The sequence below is a fragment of the Canis aureus genome, chromosome 32, assembly GCF_053574225.1.
Source record: "Canis aureus isolate CA01 chromosome 32, VMU_Caureus_v.1.0, whole genome shotgun sequence".
Lineage (NCBI taxonomy): Eukaryota > Metazoa > Chordata > Mammalia > Carnivora > Canidae > Canis > Canis aureus.
This window is the reverse complement of record NC_135642.1, coordinates 6002494-6028427: the sequence shown is the minus strand read 5'-3', so window position 1 is coordinate 6028427 and position 25934 is coordinate 6002494. Positions and strand designations below refer to the sequence as shown.

General features: G+C 42.6%; 1 protein-coding gene across 1 annotated transcript in view; it reads left to right on the top strand.

Annotated features, from left to right (window-relative positions):
• Nucleotides 1–25934, top strand: part of RYR3 (ryanodine receptor 3) — a 513451-nt gene that overhangs the window by 376064 nt on the left and 111453 nt on the right. The window contains exons 43-47 of the mRNA XM_077880434.1: nucleotides 101–236; nucleotides 7790–7970; nucleotides 9155–9260; nucleotides 11743–11863; nucleotides 23551–23720. Of these exons, the coding sequence (XP_077736560.1) occupies nucleotides 101–236; nucleotides 7790–7970; nucleotides 9155–9260; nucleotides 11743–11863; nucleotides 23551–23720 (714 nt within the window). The remainder of the gene's footprint in view (nucleotides 1–100; nucleotides 237–7789; nucleotides 7971–9154; nucleotides 9261–11742; nucleotides 11864–23550; nucleotides 23721–25934) is intronic.

The window sequence follows — 25934 nt, the reverse complement described above, 5'->3', positions numbered from 1 at the left end:
GCCCTTCTGTTCCCAAATTTTTATAAGCCTTGCAGCTATCTTGTTAAAAAAAAAAAAAAAAAAAAACCATAGACACTTACTTTTGTACTGTTGTTGGCAGGTGGTAACCTACTTGGCAGGCTGTGGCCTGCAGAGCTGCCCCATGCTTCTAGCCAAAGGATACCCTGATGTCGGCTGGAACCCCATTGAAGGGGAACGTTACCTGTCCTTCTTGAGGTTTGCCGTCTTTGTGAACAGTGAGTCCCAAATTTTTCATGCTTTTCAGATCTAAGATAGCATACACCTGGGTACATGTGAGGAAAGAGAGGGCCTTTGCATTTCTTCCTGTCTATAGGTGGCAGCTGGCAAAACAGTCTCAGGGAGAATCAGGCCAGAGAAGGATCAAGAATAGCATCCAATGGACAGAGTACTGAGCTCTAGTTCCAGATCCAGCAAGAAAATCAAGGCAGAGCCTGGGGCTTTTCACTACTTTGTACCTCTTATCTCAGTAAAAGAAGGGATTATTGATATCTTCATCTCACCTATTTCACAAATTTAAATTCAGATGTGCCTTCAGATCTTTAGAGTCTTGGATGGATGGATACATGCATGCGTAAAATTAAGAATAACTAGATAACTAGACAAGGTAACTAAACTCCCAGGAGAGAAGTATTTCTGTGACAACTCTAAATACTATTTTTCTTAACACAAATTACTTCCCATTTGTAATGGATTCCAAGTCTACAAAAATTCTTTAGTTGCCCAAGTATAATACATAGAATATTGTATAAAATTAAGTGGTCTGCTTTCTTAGAAATGTATCCTGTGTCCCAAGATTTTGTTCCCATGCTCATTCACTTATATTCACATGAGCATTATGATCCTTCTCCCTTCTCCCAGATTGGAGTTCCAGGCAGAGTAATCCAGCTTGGCTACTTAAATGATTGCAAAAAGATATGCAACTCATGAGCAGTCATGCCAAATGTTCCAAGTGTAAGAGTTTATCTCAAAGTATGTTGCCACAATGTAGTCATTGTATTCCAGTGTACTCTTCTTGTCTGACTTCATCCCTGTCCCACCTGCTTAGTTTCCTCTACTGTAATATACTCTACTCTTAATATTGGAATGATTTCCATCATCCTGGTTTTCCTCCTTTTCTTCCTGGGTCTTATCCCGCCTGGTCTTATCCTTGATTACCTATCTCCTGCAGCACTCACTGTGTACCCTTCAGTGTCCCTATTTGTCTGTCACCAAGCATTGCTGAATTCCATTTTCTTTGAGGCCAGTGTCAGCATACCCTCTAAAAATCTGCTCCACATTCTATCCAAATGACTGCATGTCCAGAATTAATTGAGAGTCATTGTGGTAATAGGGAAATTTCTAAATGGTTTTTGAGGATTCATAAATCTCCCCTAAATTATCTAAGTAGACTATATGACACAAACCAAATCAAGCCAGGACTAACTTCTTCATTCATCTTGGCCACCTCCATAAGATCAAGAGCTTTATGAGTCATTTCAGTGGGGCTGTCTATATAGGTTATGAAGGCTAAGGAATCCACTAACTATGCCCCCATCGAAATTGCCCAAATTCCAATACTTGCTTATGCTGGTTACATATGACCATACTGAACTGAACTCTAGACCAAAATGTGTAGTCTGATCCCTTTGCTTTTAGGTTGTTTTGTGCCTTTTTCACATACTCTCTATCGTGCAATTTCATAAAGCAACAAACTAGCAAATTAGCCCATCAGTAGGAAAATATGTACATTTTAATGTTTTTAAAGATTTGTAAGAGAGAGAGCATGACTGAGGCGGGGGGGGGGGGGGCGCAGAGGGAAAGAGAATCTCAAGTGGACCGTGTGCTAAACAAAGAGCCTGATGCAGGGCTCAGAGATTCCAGGACCCTGAGATCATGACCTGAACCAAAGCCAAGAGTTGGATGCTCAACCAGCTGCATCACCCAAGCACCCCAGTATACATTAAAATGTATATTGTGTCTCTGTAATACAAAGGCCACATTTGGTTTTGGCAAAAGACAAATAGCTTCTGCTTCCCCAAAACTTATCATCTAGTAAGGGCAGTAGACATGAACAGACATCACTATAATAAGTAGAGTAAGGAGGGGACAGAATGTTGTAGGATTCCTGAGGGGAAACTAATATCCCATTGAGAATTTCAGAATAGCCCTCATGGGGGAGGTGATATTAGAAATGACCTGCAAATGGTCACATTTTCAGGTGCATAGATGCTGGAAAGGTGATCCAGCTGGAGAGCCCCTTGAGCAGTCGCCTCAAGACTAAATCATGCTGTGCTCAGGAAATAGAGTGATCTGTTGGTCTGGAGGATAGACAGATGGATAACAGTGGCAAGAGATGAAGTTTAGAGGGTAGGTAGGCAACTATACCAGAGAGAACCTAAATGCTAGGCTGAAAAGTTTTCATGTCTAAAATATGATTAAAAGGGACTTCCCAGCTAATCTTGGGGCCTCTACTCAGCAGTGAAAGATAAAGGTGTTCTAGGTGATCATGGTAGGTGGTCAGAGTGGTCATGATGGGTAATGGTAGGTGGTGGCAGGTGGCAATAATGGATGATGGTGGGGTGGTGATAGTGGGTAGTGGTTAGTGATGATATCGATGAGGGGATAGGATGATTGAGTAGTGGTCATAGCAGGTTTAGGGGTGACTGAGGGTAGGTAGTGGTTAGTGGTGAGAGATGCAGTGGTAGTTGTGGGTAGTGATGAGTGATGATGGGGTGGTCATAGTGGGTGATGATGAGATGTGATGGGTGGTGGATTGTCATAGTGGGATGTAGAGTGACTATGGTGGGTGGTAGTGAGTAAGGATGGTAGTGGTGATGATAGCAACTAACACATATTGAGCACTTACTATGTGCCAGGCACTATTCAAAGCACCTTTGGACATATTAACTCACATAATATAAAAATCCAATGAGATAGGTCAGTTATCCTCCTCAATTTACAGAGAAAGACCCAGTTGCATAGAGGGATTAAGTACCTTTCCCAGAATCACACAGCTAGTAGGATGTAAAGCCAGGATTTGAACTGGAGTAGTTTGGCCCCACAGGCCAAACATTACTCACACCATTATGCAGTATTGTCTTGGTAGTAGTCTTTCTAATGAATGAACAAAAAGAAACAGCATTTTCCTTTTAGCTGTTCAAAAATTGCAGGATTATTTAATTACTATCTGATGTGAATGTTTTTTTTTTAATTTAAAGCCAAATCAAAAGCTCTTGCTAAAAAATAATAGAATAGGAAAATTCTTTCTAACATTATTTTACTAATCTCTCTTAATGTTTGTATTAAATCTTTTTAAACAAGATTTGTCTTTAAAAGAACTTCTTAAAGTATATAATTTTCTCCACTTTTTTTTAGCTTGCTCAGAAGCCTTGGGTTGTTTTACTCTGGGAGTAATGAAGCTGAGAAGCTTCTATTTACCCAGCAGTTGTAAACTTTATAACCAGTCTAACACAGATGTGTCTGGATGTCTGATTAATCCCTTCCTAATATAGATTCCAAGAAGGAAGATTTCTTACCAATTCACAAGAAAAAGGAAAAAGTTATTCCCTGCTTCCTTTGAGTCCTCGGAGTATTTTAGTGATATCTTCCCCAGGCTATAAACTTAATTGTGAGGAACACAATATTCCTAGCTTTGCTGAATCTGTTTTCCTAGGCAGATGTGCCATCAGTGGCCATAACTTGGGTATCCATTATGTGACATGCAAAGTGTATATGACAGACTGTGGGATGCGATAAGAGACATGCTCTAAAAGCCCTGAAGTCATAAATCAAAGCAGGAAACAGAGGAAACCTAAGTAGAATTATGAAACACATACATGTAATTACTAAAAACTCTATAACCTACCACACCTATCTACATGGTGACACACATGACTACTGGCATGCCAAAAATGACAGTGCTTATCAGAACCCAGTGAGTGAACCTAAGTATACCTCCGGAAAAAGGTAAATGTTGAATAATGTCTTGAAGAAACTAATGGACACAGTTGAACAGAGTAGTGTGGTAAAAACATACTGATTGGCCCTTGATCTAGGGGACATGAATCTTTTTAGGATATATTAATTTGATCTCAGTAAAGCAAGAAAAAAATTCTAGGGTCAAAAGCACAAAGTAGCACAGTACCTTTTAAGGGCACAGAGGTATAGATGCTTACAAGAATCAGAAAAGAGTCAAAGGATGTAATAGCCACTCTTAAGTGTGATATTAGTACTGAAGACTAAGGATGGTTAGGATTAAAATGAGACATTGTTCTTATTCTCTAATTTATAATATAGCTACAAAGATCCAGCAAACTTTTGAAAAATTGACCAACAGTAAAAGATTTAAATAAGTTTAAGACAGTTATAAACAACATCACAATGTTGTACTCAGGAGACACTTCAGGCAGTCTTGGTGAGAGAAGATGGAATATGAAGTATAATTGAATTATGGTTAGTGGGGCTTAAGTACCTAATGTCTGAGCTACACCTTCTCACCAATTATAAGGCTTGGGAAATATCTTCTACCCCATCTTTCTCATTCTTCCAGTGGACCTTCTTAAATCTCTATGCCTAAGAAGGAGAAGGGAATTGGTCATTGGGGTCAGGATGGGCTTATAATGACAAAGACAAGGAAATGTGACTCCATCCGTAAAAACTCAAACTAAAACTATAAAAGCCCAGAGATGGTCAAAACAACACAAGTAATAGAAAACAGATGATTCAAATAAAGAAGCCAATGGTGAATGAATGCTCAAAGCACCAAAGTGAAGAAGTCTGACTGGGCTGAAAAGCTATGTGACCCTGTTATTTTCATGCCAATTAAACTCTTCAGCATTTCTCCTCCACCAATGCCTGTGGGATCTCAGCAGTGGTCATGGTTGAGCATTTTGGCATGGAGCCCAAATGTGCTGAATCCATACATACGTGGATTCTTTATCAATCATTTTAATGATAACAATGGTAAATGAAGCTTGGTACTACATACTCTTGTGGATTTTAACTGAAATAAGAAAGCAGGGCAAAAGCTGTTTCATCATTATTCCCACAAGGTGACAGTATTATATAAGGTCCTGATACTCATCACAAATTGATTTTCATCAACTCAGTAAGAAGTCTCCTATTTACGAGGTGGTTTCTATTCTATCAGAGCATACCTCAAATCTGACTTCATCTGGTGAAGATCATGGCTGACCCACAAGTGTTTCCATCCTGAGAACTGAAAGAATCACAGTATGATATTTAAATAAGCTTGAATATTAAGATTGGAGGGTTTTGTCCATTTTTGACACTTAAAATTTCCAAGTTTTAGCTTCAAGCTTTAAGTCTTAGAGGCCAACAACACTTGAAAGTAGTGAACTGTGAATTATATCTGTGGCTAAGATTATTTGCTCTCAAACATGGTGATTCTCTTGGTGCTTTTTAAATCAAGTGTAAATGCTAGGTTTGACTAGTGGTTGACTAATAGGACAGCATGGCCCTAGGGCTTAGCATCATCATTTTATCTTCTACAGATTGCATAACATTACTCAACCTCTCTTCCGTGTCTCTCCTTCATTGATTCTTTCCACCATATCATCACTGTGATCATTTTACCCTTTTAGCATCTCCTGAGAATTTTCTTCATGTGGATTCTGGTTTAATAAAAACAAATTCTGTTCTATATATTAGATGAAACTTGGAGAAGAGCTTCTTTATAAAAATTTTAAAGGATTGAGCAAAGAGTGAATGCAAGCCAATGGGCTGTTTGAATTCAGTGGAATGAAAACTTTTCTGAATCTAGTTACACAGTTCTAAAACTTACATGATGTATATTTATAATCTTGAATTTTATCTGCAATGCAGGCATTTGGGTGATAAAAAAGATATCAGCAGGCCAAGCTCTAGGCCAGCTACAGCAATGATGTAGGGCAGGCTCTCCAGAGCTGTGAGTCACATCAAGTGTGTTCAGGGGTGAGTTCATGTAAGAGCTGAGTACAAGCTAATTTCAAGCACTGGAACAGCAGGCCCAGCCCCTCTGATTCTCTGGACATGATGAGAGAAACTTCTGCATATGGGAGTAGACTAATAGCCTCACTCTAAAAAACTACAAGATGCCTGAGTATCTCAATAGGGCAAGCAAGACCCAGTGAGATTAAGCAGCATGCATGATTACGTAGTGATTTCCTAAAAAGCTAGAGAAGCCAGGGTTTCTGGGTTTCCATTCCATGCTCTAATCACAGCACGTTGAAGTTTATTCATAAAAGTTTTCATTAAACAGAGCTTAACTCCTGTGATAGTATTAAAACATCTTTTTAAAAATATCTATTAAAAGAATATAAATTCTTTTGTGCATCTCCCTCCAAACGATGGAGGCTGACTTGTCTTCCTTTGAGCGTGAGCTGGACTCAGTGAGTCACTTCTAATGACTAGGATATAGCAGAAGTGAAAGTGTGCAACAAGGTTGTAAAAGGCATTGTAGCTTCCACCTGATTCTCTCGGATCATTTGCTCTGTGGGAAGCCAGCTGGCATGTGGTGAGGATACTCCAGCAGCCCCATGGAGAGGTCACATGGTGAGGAACAGAAGCCTCCTGCCAACAGCTTGTGTGTGTGCACGCGCGTGCACGCACGCACAGATGCACATGGCCATGCCCAGTCAAGCCTCCACAGGACTGCAGTGCTGGCCAACATTTTGACTGTATCTTCATGGGAGGTCCCTGGCCACAGAACACCTCGCCTAGTCACTCCCAAATTCCTGGTCTACAGAAACTACAAGATAACAAATAGCTATTGTTTTAGCCTACTAATATATTAAATCATTTTATGTAAGAATAACAAATTAATGCAACAATGTATCAAGATGCAGCCTCTGTTATAGAGCTCAATCCTCCAAGAATATCTGATCTTGTAGAAAAAAAAAATTTTATCGACTTTTACCCAGTACACAAGATCAAAAAAGTCTTTTCTCAGAGTCTTAGCCCAGGGATAAATTCTCAACACAAAATAAGATTTCATCTGAGACAGAAAATGTTTCATGAAGTTGTTTGAACAAGCTTTAAAACCGCTTTCAGTGACAAGTGTTCTCCGAGAGGTACTGGCTACCGCTCCCTAACGGTTCCAGTTCCACTGCTTAATCACAGCTTTAGGAAATGAGCCATGTCTTCATGGTCCATGTTCTTCCAAAGAGCAGTACCAGCAGAATACTATTCTCCAACCTTCAGCTTTCCAGAGAGATACTTCAGAATAACCAAGTAGATTATCTGGATAATTTCAGAAATGCCCTGATGTACATCCACACAAACTTGGTTGTTCTGAGGTACCCTTAAGACTCTGAGAATGCCATTCAGGGGCTAACATGTCATTTCCTCGGGTGTTAATTGAGGCACATCAGCTTGAGTTACCATTTTACCCATTGTCAGGGAAGGAAGAAGATATGCTTTAGCAGCCCCTCATGGAGTTAATAAAGATGTCAAGTTCTTTGTCCCCTAAGTCACTTGTGACTGAATCAGTAATCTGTGGAAGACTCAGTAGCGAATTTCTTGCTTTCTGAGGATCTAAATGTAGTGAAATAATCACAGCACAAAATCCTAAACTTCAAAGTAGGATTCTGTCCTAATAATGGTTCATCTTATACTTCAAAAAAGCAGATCTGGACCTAATTTATCTAAGCTTATCTTTCTCTCTACCAGTATCACCTCCTAATTTTATGAATGACTGATAAGCTCAACCCAATACTCTTTCCCCAACCTCATCAGCTAGAAATAAACTGTTGTCTTTTCCAATGAAGGGAAATAATGCCCTTTTCCTTAGGTGAAAGTGTGGAAGAAAATGCTAGTGTCGTGGTCAAGCTGCTCATCAGACGCCCAGAGTGCTTCGGGCCAGCCCTGCGAGGTGAAGGAGGAAACGGCCTATTGGCAGCTATGCAGGGCGCCATTAAGATCTCTGAGAACCCGGCTCTCGACCTCCCCTCTCAGGGATACAAGAGAGAAGTGTAAGTCTTGTGGCATTAATATAGTTGGTGAGCTCACAAAGAGTGTCAGTACCTGGATTGTGAAGGAGGTGTCAACAACATCCCCCACCCATCCATCCCCCTGTGGGGAAAATACAGGTTCTTTATAGTTAACACATTTTAAATCACTTGGTTAAGCACATTGCCATCTTGACTCTCTCAATAAACCCAGTGATCAGGATCACCTTCACCCCCTTGTATTTCTCCTATTTCCCTCCTGTTCCAAAAGGCAGATCAAGACATCTGCAAGGTTTTCAGATGCCACCCCACCTCCCTTACAGCATCACTATGGGAGGCTGGACCAACCAAGGTTACAGCCATGGTCTCACTCCAGCCCATTCCTATTAGGATTTAAACCTCAGTGCCTCATCTCTTACCTCACTTTTAAAAAGAGGTAGTTCCTTCCACTTTCCCTTCTGAAAGTGTTTTGATTTGATTCCTTAGGTTAAAAAGAAAGAGCTGCAGAGTAATGTGAAAAATCACAGCATCAACTACCCCAGTATTGAAAGGCTCAGGATATACTTGGTGAATTGGTAGATTGTCTTGTCCTTGTACAATGTGACCAGCTCCCTTTCCTTTATCATGGCCTCTAGATTAGACCCCAGAATCTAGAGAATGGGAACAACCCAACAGGGGTAATTCCCTAGCCAGTTGGGGTTATTTTGTCTATTTGTTCTGGAAGGTGATCTGGTAAAACTAGAAAGAACCCAAAACACAAGCTGCCCTACCTTCCTCATGTAGCATGAGGAAAAACCAAGGCTGGGGTCCTAAAGCTTGTTCACAATGGAACCAAGCATGGACTGACCCTCTTTGAGTCCTCATCCAATATGCTTTCCATGGACATTCCAGAAGGAGAATAGAATGAGTGGTTGGTAGGAGCTTCGGGGATCACTGTGCCATTCTATAGGTATGTATGGTCCACAGGATCAGCTCATGTCAGTACTTGGTCCTTATAATTCAGGGCAACCTATGAATTCCACAAATACTTGGGTCCTTTGAACTTACTGAGTAAAACCACCTTGTTGGTAGAGAAGGCGCCCAGGGTGAAGGTTGCGTGATGCTCAGGATGAGCAGAGGGTTTCTGTGTCAAGCAGCTCGTGTCTACTAACGTGGCCACACCTGCCATGCTTCCTCACACCTCCCCCATGTTGGTTCTCTCTCCACAGCATGGAGGACAGTGAGGATGAAGAGATCGTGCACATGGGCAACGCAATTATGTCCTTTTATTCAGCTCTTATAGATCTCCTGGGTCGTTGTGCTCCTGAAATGCATGTGAGTTCCCAGAGGGCAGGTTCGAGGGGCTTGAGTGAGGAGCCCTGTAGACCTCCTGAATGGAATTTCTTCTTCAGTCTCTGGCATTGGTTCACACACCTCCCTCTCAGGTCCTTTCCACTAACCTCAAAAGTCATTTCCATTTCTCGTAGTTGATTCTGCCACCTTCTAAAGGAAAGACTCCCGGGCAAGTACCTGTGTTGTGGGGTTCCTCAGTGGCGCTATTTGGGCACATCACCCACATAGTATGTTTCAGAAACCTCTAAAAACTAGGTTTCTGTATCCCTCGATAGGGTTAGAATGAACAGCTTGATTCTTGACTCTGGTCAGTGGGCTACTCCACATGGAAAATCCTCTTTTCTCAGTGCCCTCGGCGTGAGGCACCAGAAAAGTGGTCTCTTCTGTGGTTTACGTTTGATTATTTCCCGGAGAGAAACTTTGCGGGCATCTGGAAAAAGAGGTCTCTGTTTTTATGGGACACCTTCTCAAGCTTCCAGGTTTGACCTCAAAAGTTGTGTTTTTCCTCTTCCTTTTTTCACCTCTGCTCAAGACAGGGAGAGAGTGACCTTATTGCACGGAAGGACTCACATCATAAGTGAGGGAGGACGTGTTTTTTTTTTTTTATGCCAAAATAGAAAAGATTAAAACATTTTTCATGTAAAAATGTACTTGATCATTCTGTAAAAGAGTTGTTTGGTTTGCACACTTGAGGCTCTGCTGCCTGCCTGCCTTCTCCCCTCTGCTCTTCTCACTGCATCTGCACTAGTCCAGGGTCTCCCCCAAAAGTGCTTGCAGCATAGATCGGGTTGATATAAGCAGTGGTATCTGGTGTTGATGAGACTGTGCATTTGGTCATGGACAAGTTCATGGTGGGTATGTCGTATTTTTAAAAATACTAACAAAAGATAGAACCTGCTAAAATAGTAGCTTTCAAACTTTTTGATCAAAAATTATTTTATCTATAATAAAAGCTATTTTATTATAGAATAAGTTCCAGTGAAACCTAACATACATATATTCCCAAAGCAAAATTTATCCTAACTACAGACACTGCACTCTAATACCTGCTATTCCATACTAATCTACTTCATGCTTTTTAATGCAAATCACAACCCACTAATTTGATTTTACACCCACTAATCAGTCACAACCTGTGGGATAGGATACTGTGCTAAAGCATCCACTCTTATCTTTCTTCCAGTATGTCATGGGCTTGCCTAAAACACCATCTAGCCCATTTGCAAATCCATGTCCAAGTGTTTAAGGAGACTATTCCAACATGGAAGAATCTAGGTTAAAAAGTACTGTGGACTAAATCTTGATAAGGGAGCCTGACCAGAATTTTTAACTGAAGACTCTGGTTCCTAGTATGTGATAAACCAGCCTTATCCACATAGGCCCACCCCTCCATTTCTATGCCTTTAAATAAATAAAGGAAGCCTGAAAGAGAGTGAGAGAAATACTAGGGTGTTCTGCAGTCTTGGGGCAGAATGGGGCAGGTGGCAGCTCCCCGTCCACCTGTCATTACTTCAGAAGCAAGCTACACAGTTGGCTTGTTCTCAGGAAGACACCAACCATCATGGGAGAGCTAAGCCCTCAGAGCCCCATCTAAGAAGGAGTTCCTGTCTGCCTGCCCCTCTGCTTTAACACTTTCTCAAGCACCCGTCCTTTGGGCCCCTACTCTGTAAGTGGTGGTGGGAGGGTAGACGCCACCATCACTGACGGCCTCCCCTTTAACCACAGGAATGAGAGGTGACACACGGGATGAGCGCACAGGCATTTTCCCCTGCAGCCTCTGAGAGCCATATCCCAGCATACCATCCAGCTGACCAGGGCACATTCTATCCTGAATCCATGACGGTTCAGTTCTCGGCCGAGAGCCCATGTCCAGAAGCATGCACACCACCCCCCACTTTCAGGAGGATGTAACCTATACACACCAGTTGGCCTATTCATGTGTACCTCAGGTTATCCATCTTAGGATAACTCCACTGAGATGCTCACATCCTCTATGACATTCTCTAAATTCCTCTTGTCCGTCCACAGCCCCAACATTAATCAGACTTTTAGGAAACAAAATTCATCAGCCATTTCTATATTTCACTGAATTTCAAAGTCTAGACGTCACAGCATCAACACTTCTGCTATGGCTACTGAGGGCTCCTATATCCCAGTGATGCTCACAGTCCCCAGCAGCCCCCACATGTACCACAGAGACTTGCACCATCACCACATGGCTGTTGTGATTACACAAAGGAATCAAGTGACCTCCTTGGTCAGTTATTCCTTCAGTAGCACCTCTTCTAGAAAATCAAGAAAACGCTCCCTTCTCTCCCCCATGCCCACAAGTGTTGGTGGCAGTTAGGGAAGTATAGAAGCATACCTACACCTTAAGGACGCTTTCCCTGCCAGACATTTGGAGGTGGGGTGGGGAGGGGGTGTAGGAACTTCCTTAATCTCATTCTCCAACCCTGCATTGCAGCTTATCCAGACGGGAAAGGGGGAAGCCATCCGGATCAGGTCAATCCTGCGCTCCCTGGTCCCCACTGAGGACCTGGTTGGGATCATCAGCATCCCCTTAAAGCTGCCCTCTCTGAACAAAGGTAAGAGAAGCAGCTGAAGTCTGAGTCCTGCCGGTCTCCCAGGGGGCCACTTGTTCAGGGTCAGGATTGTCTACCACTGTGGTAGGTGGTCTGTCCTTCCCGGCTCCTACTTTCAGGGCATTGGGGAGGGTCTGGCTCTTTTTCTGGCAGTGAAGAGTTCTCCTGGCTCCAGCTGGCTGCTCTCTCCTCTGCTCCCCTGTATCCGAGACTCCTGTACCCTCCACCAGGCAGATACAGCCATTCTAAAGCTCACACTCCTCTGAGCACCCTAACTTTCTGGAATGAGGCTGCTGGAATGGGGCAAATGAAAGTTCTCATCTCAATCCTCCTCCTCCTTTGCTTCAGTGTCCCCAGATTATGCAGCCAGGTGTGGCAGCGGATGGACAAGGCCTGCTTAAGTTCCCTTCTGCCAGAGTCCCATGGACCTCATGGCCATGGATATGAAGAGTTTTCTCCCTGTGCCAGTTGGATGATTGATTTGGCATCATTCAGTGTTAGCTTTGCAAAATGTATACTTTCCCAAAAGCATTCAGTTTCTCCAGTTCCCTCCACTGCGCTATCCAGGTAGTTTCTTCCTGGAAGATGGAGGAATTAAAAAGATAACATGACTCAGACTATTTTAGTGTTTCCCAAACTGGCATTCGAAGGAACATTTTTGTAGAAAATACTAATTGATGTGTATGTGTTAAGAAATTTGGAGTCAAATAAGTTTAAGGTGCACAGTGATGATTTCATGCATATATACATACTACAAATGTTTACTGCAATAAATTTAATTAACACATCCTTGGCCTTATGTAATTACCTTTTTTGTTGTTATATTGAGAACATATAAGTTCTACTTTCACAGCAACTTTTCAAGGATACAATTCAGTATTCTTAACTGTGGTCACCATGTGTATGTTAGGTCCCCGGACTTAATTATTTTATAATTAAAAGTTTGTACCCTTTCACCAGCATCTGCCCATTGCCCCCATGTCCCCCAACCCCTGATAACCAGCAGTCTACTCTATGCTTCTATAATTTCAGTGTTTTTAAAGTATACATATGAGTGAGACCATACAGTATTTGTCTTCCTCTGACTTATGTCACTTAGCATAATGTTCTCAAGGTCCATCCATATAATTGCAAACGGCAAGATTACCTTCCCTCTTATGGCTGAATAATATTCCTCTGTGTGTGAGAATGTGTGTGTGTGTTCATTCACATTGTTTATCCATTCATCCATCAGCAGACAATCAGATTGTGTCCATGTCTTAGCTATTGTGAACAATGCCACAGTGAACATATGAATGTGGGTATTTCTTTGAGATGGTGATCTCATTTCCTTGGGGGTATATACCCAGAAGAATTGCTGGATCATATGGCAGTTCTAGTTCTTATTTTTGGGGGGCGTCTTCATACTGTTTTCCCTAGCACCTGCACCAATTTATGTTACAACCAGCAGTGGATTCCCTTTTCTCTACATCTTTGCCAGTATCTGCTATTCCTTGTCTTTTTGATAGTAGCCATTCTGACAGGTGTGAGGTGGTGTGTCATTGTAGTTTTGATTTGCATCTCCCTGATGATGAGTGGTGTTGAGCATCTTTTCATGTGTCTGTTGGCTGTCTGGTTGTCTTCTTTGGAGAAACATCTGGATGTCTTCTGCTAATTTTTAATTGGATTATTTGGGGTCTTTTGAGTTGTATGAGTTCCTTATATATTTTGGATTTAGCTCCTTGGCATATACATGGTTTGCAGATATTTTTTCCCATTCTATAGGTTTTGGGATGACCTGTTAGCTTCATGAACTTAAATGTCAGAGATTTCTTTGGTTTTGAAAAGTTCTTAACAATAGTTTAAAAAGCTTTCTACTTCTTCTCCCTCTCTTCTCCTTGTGGGACTCCAGTGATATGTGGATTGTTTCTCTTAATGGTGTACCATTAATTCCGTAGGCTTTCTTCATCCATTTTCATTCTTTTTTTTCTTTTTGTTCCTCTTGCCTGGATAATGTCAAATGATCTTTCTTTAAGCTCAGTGATCCTTCTGCTCAGTCCAGTGGTGTTGACGTGCTCTAAACAATGAATTCTTTCATTCAGTCATTGTATTCTTCAGCTGCAAAATTTGTGTTTGTTTTTTATGTTTCCTACCTCATTTTCTTGTATTTTCCTGATTTCGTTTCATTGTTTTCCTGTGTTTTCTTGTAGCTCCCTGAGCATCTGGAGAATAATTATTTTGAATTCTTTGTCAGGTAATTCGTGTATCTCCATTTCTTTGGCATCAATTACTGGTTACTGTGTACCTTTTGTGGTATCTTGTTTCCCTTCTCTTTTGTATACCTATAGCCTCACAGAGATACACACTGGAAGAAGCAGTCACATCTTCCATACTTAATGGACTGATTTTGGTAAGGAAAGACCTTCACCTGCAGGTGAGGGCATGTTGGAGTGTGCTGTGACCCCAGGTCTAGTGGGACAGGACACTAAGTACAGGGGTGTGTGTGTTGGCTTTGGGTCTGGGGGTGAGGGGACATGATGTCTTGGCAGCTCAGGCCACTGGGGTCCACCACTTTGATAATTATGTGGTCCTTGGCAAGTACTACTGGGAATCACCAGTAGCAAGGACTGTTGGGGTCCTCAGTTGTAAGTCCACATTCTAGCCACTAGGAATGAGGTCAACCAGTGCTGGTAGCTTGAGCTTGTGGTGTATACATACTCCACTGGAGGGACCAGCTGCAGGTGCCTGTAGTGGCATAGGCCCATTACAGACACAAATAGAGTAGCCAGAGCCAGGATCAGCAGCAAGTATCAGGGTGAACTGTATGGGCACACTAGCACTTACACAGACCCTGGCTATTGATGTGTATACCCGTGGCTGCAGGGTCTCACCATGAGTGTCCAGCATTGGAAGCCAGTGAAGATTCAGGCCAATGGGATGCAAGTTCATAGTTGTAGGTACTAGCTGCAAATGAGCCCAGCAGTGCAGGCCACTGACCGGAGGCAAGGCCAGAGTTGGGCCTACAAGCAGCGGGGTCCCACATGTCGGCATGCACCCCCATAGCTTGCAGGATGTCACTACGGGAGTGCACATGGCAATAGAGGCCAGTGATGGAAGTCTTCCCAAGGGCACACACATTGGTGGGCATCAGCTGTAAGGGTCTAGGCTGGCATCCTACACTCACACAGCTGCAGAGCCCAGGACTGCCTGCCAGTGCAGATCCTGGGTTCTGGCAAGGAGGGAATGGGGAGTGGAAAGTGACCCAGGTGGCTGGGCATTTGCAAACACAAAACCTGGGAAGGCTGCCAGGGTTTCACAGTGGATATGCTGGATGTTAGTGTCTTACATGGCGAGAGCTGCTGGGGTCCCCTGCTGGGTAGGTCACTAAGAACCAGGGGGTTCCCACTGCATGGTTGATACTGGTAGCTCTTGCCCTTCTTTCTTGTTCTGAGACATCTCCACTTCACTCGTTCCTAGGTGGGGTGAGACTGAAGGATGTCCTGTATGTAGTGCCCCAAAAGGCTGGAGGAGGTGACTATTCAGTCATTCCCCTTTCCTTGTGAAGAGAACTCTTTCTAGCTGAGGAGCTCCTGCTTGGCACTGAACAGTGCCAGTCTGGGATGATGCCAGCAAAACGTGTCCTTATATTCTAATGCAGCTCTTCTGAGTTTTTTCTCTACTGTGTTGTTCAAGTTTTTCATGTAGACTCCTGACCGCTCCCAGTGGTGTTTTTGTTCCTGGATAGCTGTCTAATTGTTGATCTTTGTGGTAGGCAAAGACTGGGGTCTCTTGCTCCTTGATCTTGGTGACATCCGTCTCGAAGAACTTTTATTATGAAGAACATTAAGATTATGGAGTCTTTGAAAAAACATGATTTTTTAAAGATTTTATTTATATATTTGAGAAAGAGAGCACAAGCAGGGGGAGTAGCAGAGGGAGAAGCAGGCTCCCCACTGAGCAGGGAGCCCCTACATGGGGCTCCATCCCAGGATCCTGGGATCATGATCTGAGCCAAAGGCAGATGCTCAACTGACTGAGCCACCCAGGCGCCTCCAAAAACATGATAAAATAAATGTTGTACTTAGTATTTCCCAAACTTTTTGAACACAAAACACTAGTATCCTATAAAAATAATGTTCCTCAGGGCGGGGTGCCTAGGTGGCTTAGTTGGTTGCATGTCAGACTCTTGATTTCAGCCCAGGTCTTGATTTCAGGTTTGTGAGTTCAAGCTCTGAAGTAGGACCTACTTAAGTGAATGAATGAGTGAATAAAATTAAAAAGGTTTTTTTTTTAAAGTAACGTTCCTCAGAACACAAGAGTGTGGATGAGAGATTAATTCAGTCTCCGCCATTCAGATCTACCTTCCCCTGGTGCCCAGTAAAGGAGAGGCGGGCAGCATCTTGGGAGGGTCCCTTCCCTCCTGGTGCTGCCAGCGCCCTGCACTGAACCCCGGGCTGAACAAGGCTCTCAGCTGGATGGCACTAAACTTTTGCGGCTCTCACGGTAACTTATGAAGTTCAGTATGTAAATGTGCCCTGACTTAGCTTGATCACGTAGGGGCTCTTTTTCCTAGTTTTTGATGTGAACAAAACATTAGGAAGAAGACTGTTTTTCTTTTGTATCCTCTTTTAAACTCCTGTCCTTATTCTCCAAGTCAAGGAGTTTTTATTTTCTTCATGGTGTTCCTCACTTAATCTTTGAACTTTTTTATCAAAATAAGATTAGAATTGCTGGATGATCTGTTCTCAATTTCACCTAATCAAATAATAGTTTCCAAATACTAAGAGGACATTTCATCAGTTTTGTGCTATTTACGATGTCATGGCTACAGAAAAGACACATTCTCATATTTAATCTACCTTACATTTTCTCCCTTCCTTTCTTTTTTTTTATTTTTTTTAATTTATTTTTTATTGGTGTTCAATTTACTAACATACAGAATAACCCCCAGTGCTATCACCCATTCACTCCCACCCCCCGCCCTCCTCCCCTTCTACCACCCCTAGTTCATTTCCCAGAGTTAGCAGTCTTTACGTTCTGTCTCCCTTTCTGATATTTCCCACACATTTCTTCTCCCAACCCTTATATTCCCTTTCACTATTATCTATATTCCCCAAATGAATGAGAACATATAATGTTTGTCCTTCTCCGACTGACTTACTTCACTCAGCATAATACCCTCCAGTTCCATCCACGTTGAAGCAAATGGTGGGTATTTGTCGTTTCTAATGGCTGAGGAATATTCCATTGTATACATAAACCACATCTTCTTTATCCATTCATCTTTCGTTGGACACCGAGGCTCCTTCCACAGTTTGGCTATCGTGGCCATTGCTGCTATAAACATCGGGGTGCAGGTGTCCCGGTGTTTCATTGCATCTGTATCTTTGGGGTAAATCCCCAACAGTGCAATTGCTGGGTCGTAGGGCAGATCTATTTTTAACTCTTTGAGGAACCTCCACACAGTTTTCCAGAGTGGCTGCACCAGTTCACATTCCCACCAACAGTGTAAGAGGGTTCCCTTTTCTCCGCATCCTCTCCAACATTTGTGGTTTCCTGCCTTGTTAATTTGCCCCATTCTCACTGGTGTGAGGTGGTATCTCATTGTGGTTTTGTTTGTATTTCCCTGATGGCAAGTGATGCAGAGCATTTTCTCATGTGCTTGTTGGCCATGTCTATGTCTTCCTCTGTGAGATTTCTCTTCATGTCTTTTGCCCATTTCATGACTGGATTGTTTGTTTCTTTGGTGTTGAGTTTAATAAGTTCTTTATAGATCTTGGAAACTAGCCCTTTATCTGATATGTCATTTGCAAATATCTTCTCCCATTCTGTAGGTTGTCTTTGAGTTTTGTTGACTGTATCCTTTGCTGTGCAAAAGCTTCTTATCTTGATGAAGTCCCAATAGTTCATTTTTGCTTTTGTTTCTTTTGCCTTCGTGGATGTATCTTGCAAGAAGTTACTATGGCCGAGTTCAAAAAGGGTGTTGCCTGTGTTCTTCTCTAGGATTTTGATGGAATCTTGTCTCACATTTAGATCTTTCATCCATTTTGAGTTTATCTTTGTGTCTGGTGCAAGAGAGTGGTCTAGTTTCATTCTTCTGCATGTGGATGTCCAATTTTCCCAGCACCATGTATTGAAGAGACTGTCTTTCTTCCAGTGGATAGTCTTTCCTCCTTTATCGAATATTAGTTGACCATAAAGTTCAGGGTCCACTTCTGGATTCTCTATTCTGTTCCACTGATCTATGTGTCTGTTTTTGTGCCAGTACCACACTGTCTTGATGACCACAGCTTTGTAGTACAACCTGAAATCTGGCATTGTGATGCCCCCATATATGGTTTTCTTTTTTAAAATTCCCCTGGCTATTCGGGGTCTTTTCTGATTCCACACAAATCTTAAAATAATTTGTTCTAACTCTCTGAAGAAAGTCCATGGTATTTTGATAAGGATTGCATTAAACGTGTACATTGCCCTGGGTAACATTGACATTTTCACAATATTAATTCTGCCAATCCATGAGCATGGAATATTTTTCCATCTCTTTGTGTCTTCCTCAATTTCTTTCAGAAGTGTTCTATAGTTTTGAGGGTGTAGATCCTTTACATATTTGGTTAGGTTTATTCCTACGTATCTTATGCTTTTGGGTGCAATTGTAAATGGGATTGACTCCTTAATTTCTCTTTCTTCAGTCTCAGTGTTAGTGTATAGAAATGCCACTGATTTCCGGGCATTGATTTTGTATCCTGCCACGCTACCGAATTGCTGTATGAGTTCTAGCAATCTTGGGGTGGAGACTTTTGGGTTTTCTATGTAGAGTATCATGTCATCGGCGAAGAGGGAGAGTTTGACTTCTTCTTTGCCAATTTGAATGTCTTTAATGTCTTTTGTTGTCTGATTGCTGAGGCTAGGACTTCCAGTACTATGTTGAACAGCAGTGGTGAGAGTGAACATCCCTGTCTTGTTCCTGATCTTAGGGGAAAGGCTCCCAGTGCTTCCCCATTGAGAATGATATTTGCTGTGGGCTTTTCATAGATGGCTTTTAAGATGTCGAGGAATGCTCCCTCTATCCCTACACTCTGAAGAGTTTTGATCAGAAATGGATGCTGTATTTTGTCAAATGCTTTCTCTGCATCTAATGAGAGGATCATATGGTTCTTGGTTTTTCTCTTGCTGATATGATGAATCACATTGATTGTTTTACGGGTGTTGAACCAGCCTTGTGTCCCAGGGATAAATCCTACTTGGTCATGGTGAATAATTTTCTTAATGTATTGTTGGATCCTATTGGCCAGTATCTTGTTGAGAATTTTTGCATCCATGTTCGTCAGGGATATTGGTCTGTAATTCTCCTTTTTGGTGGGGTCTTTGTCTGGTTTTGGAATTAAGGTGATGCTGGCCTCATAGAACGAATTTGGCAGTACTCCATCTCTTTCTATCTTTACAAACAGCTTTAGGAGAATAGGTATGGTTTCTTCTTTAAACGTTTGATAGAATTCCCCTGGGAAGCCATCTGGCCCTGGACTCTTGTGTCTTGGGAGGTTTTTGATGACTGCTTCAATTTCCTCCCTGGTTATTGGCCTGTTAAGGTTTTCTATTTCTTCCTGTTCCAGTTTTGGTAGTTTGTGGCTTTCCAGGAATGCATCCATTTCTCCTAGATTGCCTAATTTATTGGCGTATAAGCTGTTCATAATATGTTTTTAAAATCGTTTGTATTTCCTTGGTGTTGGTAGTGATCTCTCCTTTCTCATTCATGATTTTATTAATTTGAGTCTTCTCTCTCTTCTTTTTAATAAGGCTGGCTAATGGTTTATCTATCTTATTAATTCTTTCAAAGAACCAACTCCTGGTTCTGTTGATCTGTTCCACAGTTCTTCTGGTCTCGATTTCGTTGAGTTCTGCTCGAATCTTTATTAACTCCCTTCTTCTCTTGGGTGTAGGATCTATCTGCTGTTTTTTCCCTAGCTCCTTTATGTGTAAGGTTAGCTTTTGTATTTGAGTTCTTTCCAGTTTTTGAATGGATGCTTGTATTGCGATGTATTTCCCCCCTTAGGACTGCTTTTGCTGCATCCCAAAGATTTTGGATGGTTATCTTCATTCTCATTAGTTTCCATGAATCTTTTTAATTCTTCCTTAATTTGCTGGTTGACCCTTTCATCTTTTAGCAGGATGGTCCTTAACCTCCACGTGTTTGAGGTCCTTCCAAACTTCTTGTTGTGATTTAGTTCTAATTTCAAGGCATTATGGTCTGAGAATATGCAGGGGACGATCCCAATCTTTTGGTATCGGTTCAGACCCAATTTGTGACCCAATATGTGGTCTATTCTGGAGAAAGTTCCATGTGCACTTGAGAAGAATGTGTATTCAGTTGAGTTTGGATGTAAAGTTCTGTAGATATCTGTGAAATCCATCCGGTCCAGTGTATCATTTAAAGCTCTCATTTCTTTGGAGATGTTGTGCTTAGAAGACCTATCGAGTATAGAAAGAGCTAGATTGAAGTCACCAAGTATAAGTGTATTATTATCTAAGTATTTCTTCACTTTGGTTAATAATTGATTTATATATTTGGCAGCTCCCACATTGGGGGCATATATATTGAGGATTGTTAAGTCCTCTTGTTGAATAGATCCTTTAAGTATGATATAGTGTCCCTCTTCATCTCTCACTACAGTCTTTGGGGTAAATTTTAGTTTATCTGATATAAGTAAGGATGGCTACCCCTGCTTTCTTTTGAGGACCATTCGAATGGTAAATGGTTCTCCAACCTTTTATTTTCAGGCTGTAGGTGTCCTTCTGTCTAAGATGAGTCTCTTGTAGACAGCAAATAGATGGGTCCTGCTTTTTAATCCAGTCTGAAACCCTGCGCCTTTTGATGGGGTCATTAAGCCCGTTCACATTCAGAGTTACTATTGAGAGATATGAATTTAGTGTCATCATGATAACTATTCAGTCCTTGTTTTTGTGGAATGTTCCACTGAACTTCTTCTTAAAGGGGAATTTTAAGAGTCCCCCTTAAAATTTCTTGCAGAGCTGGTTTGGAGGTCACATATTCTTTTAGTTGCTGCCTGTCTTGGAAGCTCTTTATCTCTCCTTCCATTTTGAATGAGAGCCTTGCTGGATAAAGTATTCTTGGTTGCATGTTCTTCTCATTGAGGACCCTGAATATATCCTGCCAGCCCTTTCTGGCCTGCCAGGTCTCTGTGGAGAGGTCTGCTGTTACCCTAATACTCCTCCCCATAAAAGTCAGGGATTTCTTGTCTCTTGCTGCTTTAAGGATCTTCTCTTTATCTTTGGAATTTGCAAGCTTCACTATTAAATGTCGAGGTGTTGAACGGTTTTTATTGATTTTTGGGGGGGATCTCTCTATTTCCTGGATCTGAATGCCTGTTTCCCTTCCCAGATTAGGAAAGTTTTCAGCTAGGATTTGTTCAAATACATATTCTGGCCCTCTGTCCCTTTCGGCACCCTCGGGAACACCAATTAAACGTAGGTTTTTCTTCCTCAGGCTGTTGTTTATTTCCCTTAATCTATCTTCATGGTCTTTTAATTGTTTGTCTCTTTTTTCCTCAGTTTCCCTCTTTGCTATCAACTTGTCTTCTATGTCACTCACTCGTTCTTCCACCTCGTTAACCCTCGTCGTTAGGACTTCTAGTTTGGTTTGCAGGTCATTCAATTGATTTTTAATTTCTGCCTGATTAGCTCTAAATTCTGCAGTCATGAAGTCTCTTGAGTCCTTTATGCTTTTTTCTAGAGCCACCAGTAGCTGTATAATAGTGCTTCTGAATTGGCTTTGTGACATTGAATTGTAATCCAGATTTTGTAACTCTGTGGGAGAGAGGACTGTTTCTGATTCTTTCTTTTGAGATGAGGTTTTCCTTCTCGTCATTTTGCTCAGTGCAGAGTGGCCAAAAGCAAGTTGTATTGGGAAAAGGAGAAAAAGAGAGGAGAGAAAGAAGGAAAGAAAAGAGAAAGAGAAAAAAAAAAGGAAGAAAAAAAAGAAGAAGAAAAAGAGAAAGAAAAAGAAAGGAGAAAAAAGGGGGGTGGGGGAAGGAAACAAATCAAAAAGCAAAACAAAACAAAACAAAACAAAACAAAAAAAGAACCATGGGGGAGTATCTTCTGATTCTGTGTACTTTAAGTCCCTTGGCTTCCCCTGGAAGTTGTCAGTCAGTCTAGCTGGTCTTCTGGGGGAGGGGCCTGTTGTGCTGATTCTCAGGTGTTAGCACTTGGGGGAGCTGCTCTGCCCCTGCCTGGTGCAGGGCTCAGTGGGGGTTGTTCACCCCGTGAGGCCCCAGGAGGAACCGCAGTGGAGGGGCAGCTCTGGAGCCCTGGATTCAGCTCCGGCAGGAACTCCTGAGCTCTCGGTCTGCAGGGCCTGGAGGCTCCGGGGCGGGGCTGCTGATCTGCTCAGCTCGGGGCAGGAGCGTCCTCGCTGTCCTGGGCCCTCCCGGCCTCTGCCTGTCCCGGGGGAGGCCGGATCCTGGGCTGTGTCCCGGCGCCCTGTGCTCCGGGGCCTGCGCTGGTGGATTCGCGCTCCCGCCCCGCAGCCCCCTCTGCGGAGCCGCTGCCCGAGCCCCCCGAGCTGCTCCTGCCCCGCAGCCCCCTCCGCGGAGCCGCCCCCGACCCCCCCCAGCTGCTCCCCCCCCGCAGCCCCCTCCGCGGAGCCGCCCCCGACCCCCCCCAGCTGCTCCCCCCCGCAGCCCCCTCCGCGGAGCCGCCCCTGAGCCCCCCGAGCTGCTCCGGGTCCCCCGTGCGCGCTGCAGCCCTTAGGGAGCTCGGCGCATCTCCCGGGGCGCAGGTGTCTGTTAGTGTCCCCGGGAGCCCGAGGGCATCCCCGCCCTCCCGGGTCCTGCTCCACCTCCCCGCGAGCCCCTTTCCGCCCGGGAAGGTCGGTGCAGCTCCTGCGTCTCCGGGACGGGGCTCTCCTGTCCTGGGGACACTCGCCCCGGCCCCAGCCCGGCTCCTCGCGGCCCCTCCCCCTTGGAGGCCTTTGTTTCTTTACTTCTTTTTCCCCGTCTTCCTACCTTGATAGAAGCGCGAACTCTTCTCACTGTTGCATTCCAGCTGGTCTCTCTTTAATTCTCAGGTCGAATTCATAGATTTTCAGGATAATTTGAAGGTTTTCTAGGTAATTTGGTGGAGACAGGTGATTTGGGGACCCTACTCTTCCGCCGTCTTGCCCCTCCCATCTCTCCCTTCCTTTCTTGTGTCTTCAATCAACAAAGCAAAAACTCAAGCCTCAATTCCTGGCATTTGCCCATTTCTGTGGTGCAAGTCCTCTCAAGGACTTCTGGTCCTGTGGTCCATTTCAAGATATCAATATGTGTCACTAAGACGTGGGTTTGGAAAAAGAACACACATAGCACACCATCATATTGTATTTCCAACATGCAAGTAAAATAGATGTGAATAACTTTGAGTATAGTTTATAGTAATATCATTAGGAGGTGATTAGTTTTGAATACTTGTCACCTTTCTATGTATAATTTAATTATAAATTTTAGTTCTTACAAAACTATTGTATATCTAATAACTGACTCAAAAAAATTCCTGAAATGTAAACAACCAGCTTTTCCAAGCCAGTATCAGCTGGCTCCAGCACAATGTTGTATTCCTATTGCTTATCGGGAGAACAAGGCATAGACATGCTCCATGTTGCCTTTGAGTCTGTGGAGATAGAAGAGGGGATGTGACGTTCTCTGTGTGTCTTTCAGATGGGTCCATCAGCGAGCCAGATATGGCAGCCAACTTCTGCCCTGACCACAAGGCTCCCATGGTGCTGTTCTTGGATCGTGTTTATGGCATTAAGGATCAGACTTTTCTGCTCCACTTGCTAGAGGTTGGATTTTTACCCGACTTAAGAGCTTCTGCCTCTCTAGATACAGTAAGTGGCTAAAATAGAAAAAACAGTTTTCCCATCATGGTACAATAGTAACATTGGATTTCAAAGTGAATATTTCCTATCTACTTACTGATTACATGTTAGCAGGCTGTTTTAAAGGGTGAAAGAACAGAAGCATCAGGAAATGGAAGATCTTAATTTGTGCTGGAGACTTAAATGTAGGTAAACTTTACTTCAAATATTCAATCCAGGTTCCACTGTTGCAAGTTTCTCAACCTTGGTACCATCTCTTGTGGGGGTGTATCCTGTGCATTTAAGATATTTAGCACCATCCTTGGCCTCTACCCATCAGATACCAGTAGAATCACCTATGAAACCAATTCTAGATATTACCAAATGTCCTCTAGGGGACAAAATCTTCCTCAGTTGAGAACCAGGGCTTATTGCTTATGAAAAGGCTAGTTGGAAGCCTTATAGGCTGGAAATACTCTCCCCACTCTCCTTCCTTAAAGGTTCTTGCACTGGCTATCAGGAAAGATAGCATCAAGTCAAGCAATTTTGGTGTATTGGGCATGACAAGGTCAAGACCAGAGACCAATGGCAAACCCAAGTTCAAAAGTCAAGGGTGAATTAGAGTAATACGGCATCAATAGACATCGAGACAGGAGGCCTCAGGAGTTATAAAGTATAGGTACATGATGTCCCAAGTTAGGAACAGTGCACCAGGAGTCCTGGGTTCAAGGAGAAAAGAACAATTCGATTAGCCTAAGTCTAAAGACATCTTGCCAGTGTAGGGCTGCTTTCAGCCAGGTGAAGCAGGTCTTCTTGATCAATCTCAAAGTCTCTCAAAGGCTCCACCTAGTGTCCAACAGAGATAGAAGTCTGAGCTCTGGGACAGGTGGTCAGCTAGCCAGCACCCTTAACCAGGATGAGTTCTATTTGAATGAGTTACTCACAAATGTATGGGATCACCCAGCAATGGGAAACAGTGCAACCCCCAATCTGAATGGGAGCCCTGTTCCTATCTGTGGCATGGTGATAAGAAATGGCGTATCTATGAAAGTGTTAGGAACATATGGTCCTTTTGGATAATTAAAATAATGTTTCCACAGCTACTTTTGCTTTGAATTTTTCTATAAATTCCTTGATTTAAAAAATTGTAATTATTTTTAACTTGTGGGACACTCCCAAGGTTCCTGATCAGAGCTTTTTTTTATATGTAGATCAAATAAACAGCAAATGCTATTCTACCATTTGGTGTTCAAATTGCATGCTTCCCTAAGCACCATCTGCAGCAAAAGAAGTTAAACATTCATTCCTCAGTCTATGCATTTTCATGCATGCTCTTTTGAAAACTTTTAAACCACTGGAATGAAAGCTCTGTCCTTCCCACGTTGTAACAACTTTGTCAAAATGATAAATGTGAAAGATTTGCTCTTTGTTTGATTGCTGAATCTTCTCGAAGACAAACTTTTGATAATTCATAGGAATACCCAGAAATGTGTACGGTTCAAGACAGTTTATCACATCGTATGTTACAGAAAATGTGTTACAGATCTAACGGCTGTGATAATCATAGGGTGTAATGAGATTTCATCTTTGTGGATCTCAAGGTTTCTTTTGAAGTTCTTCGCTTTTCCAAGATGGTAGCTAAGAATACTTTGATTATGTGTCACTGAAGGGGCCTTGCTTATATCTCGCCTGGCTAAATGAATGAGAAAGAACACTGTGAGTGACAATTACAGCAGAGTTTTAGAACAGGTCCTAAGTTTCTATCACGTACCCTTTTCCCATGCAAAGTTAGTTTCCCTTTAGTGACTTCCACCCTCATGCTATCTATCAGACCGTGAATGGTTCACATTGCTCATAAATTAAGTGATGGGGTCAGAACTCCACTTTCTATCTGTAAACCTATCACAAAACCTGTGGTTGGATGGCTTGCTTAGCCAATAAGCACTTCCTAATCTCAAAATCACAAGGGGACAACTTGTGAGTCTCCCCAAGGTGAGAAAAGAGAGCTCAAACAGAATAATAATACAGTGGCTTTGGTAGCTGGGCTTTGCAAACATGAAGAATGTGGGGTTGGATGGGTCATCAGCTGGTTTCAGTAGGTTTTAGGATCCCTCTTTGAGGCAGATGGCTATGCATCATTTGGAAGGAGTTGGGGCCAGCCCGCCTTTGCTTTCTTTCTGTTTTTTTTTTTTTCTTTTAACCAGACTTTTTATTTTCTCATTTAAAATGCACAAGAGAAGTAGG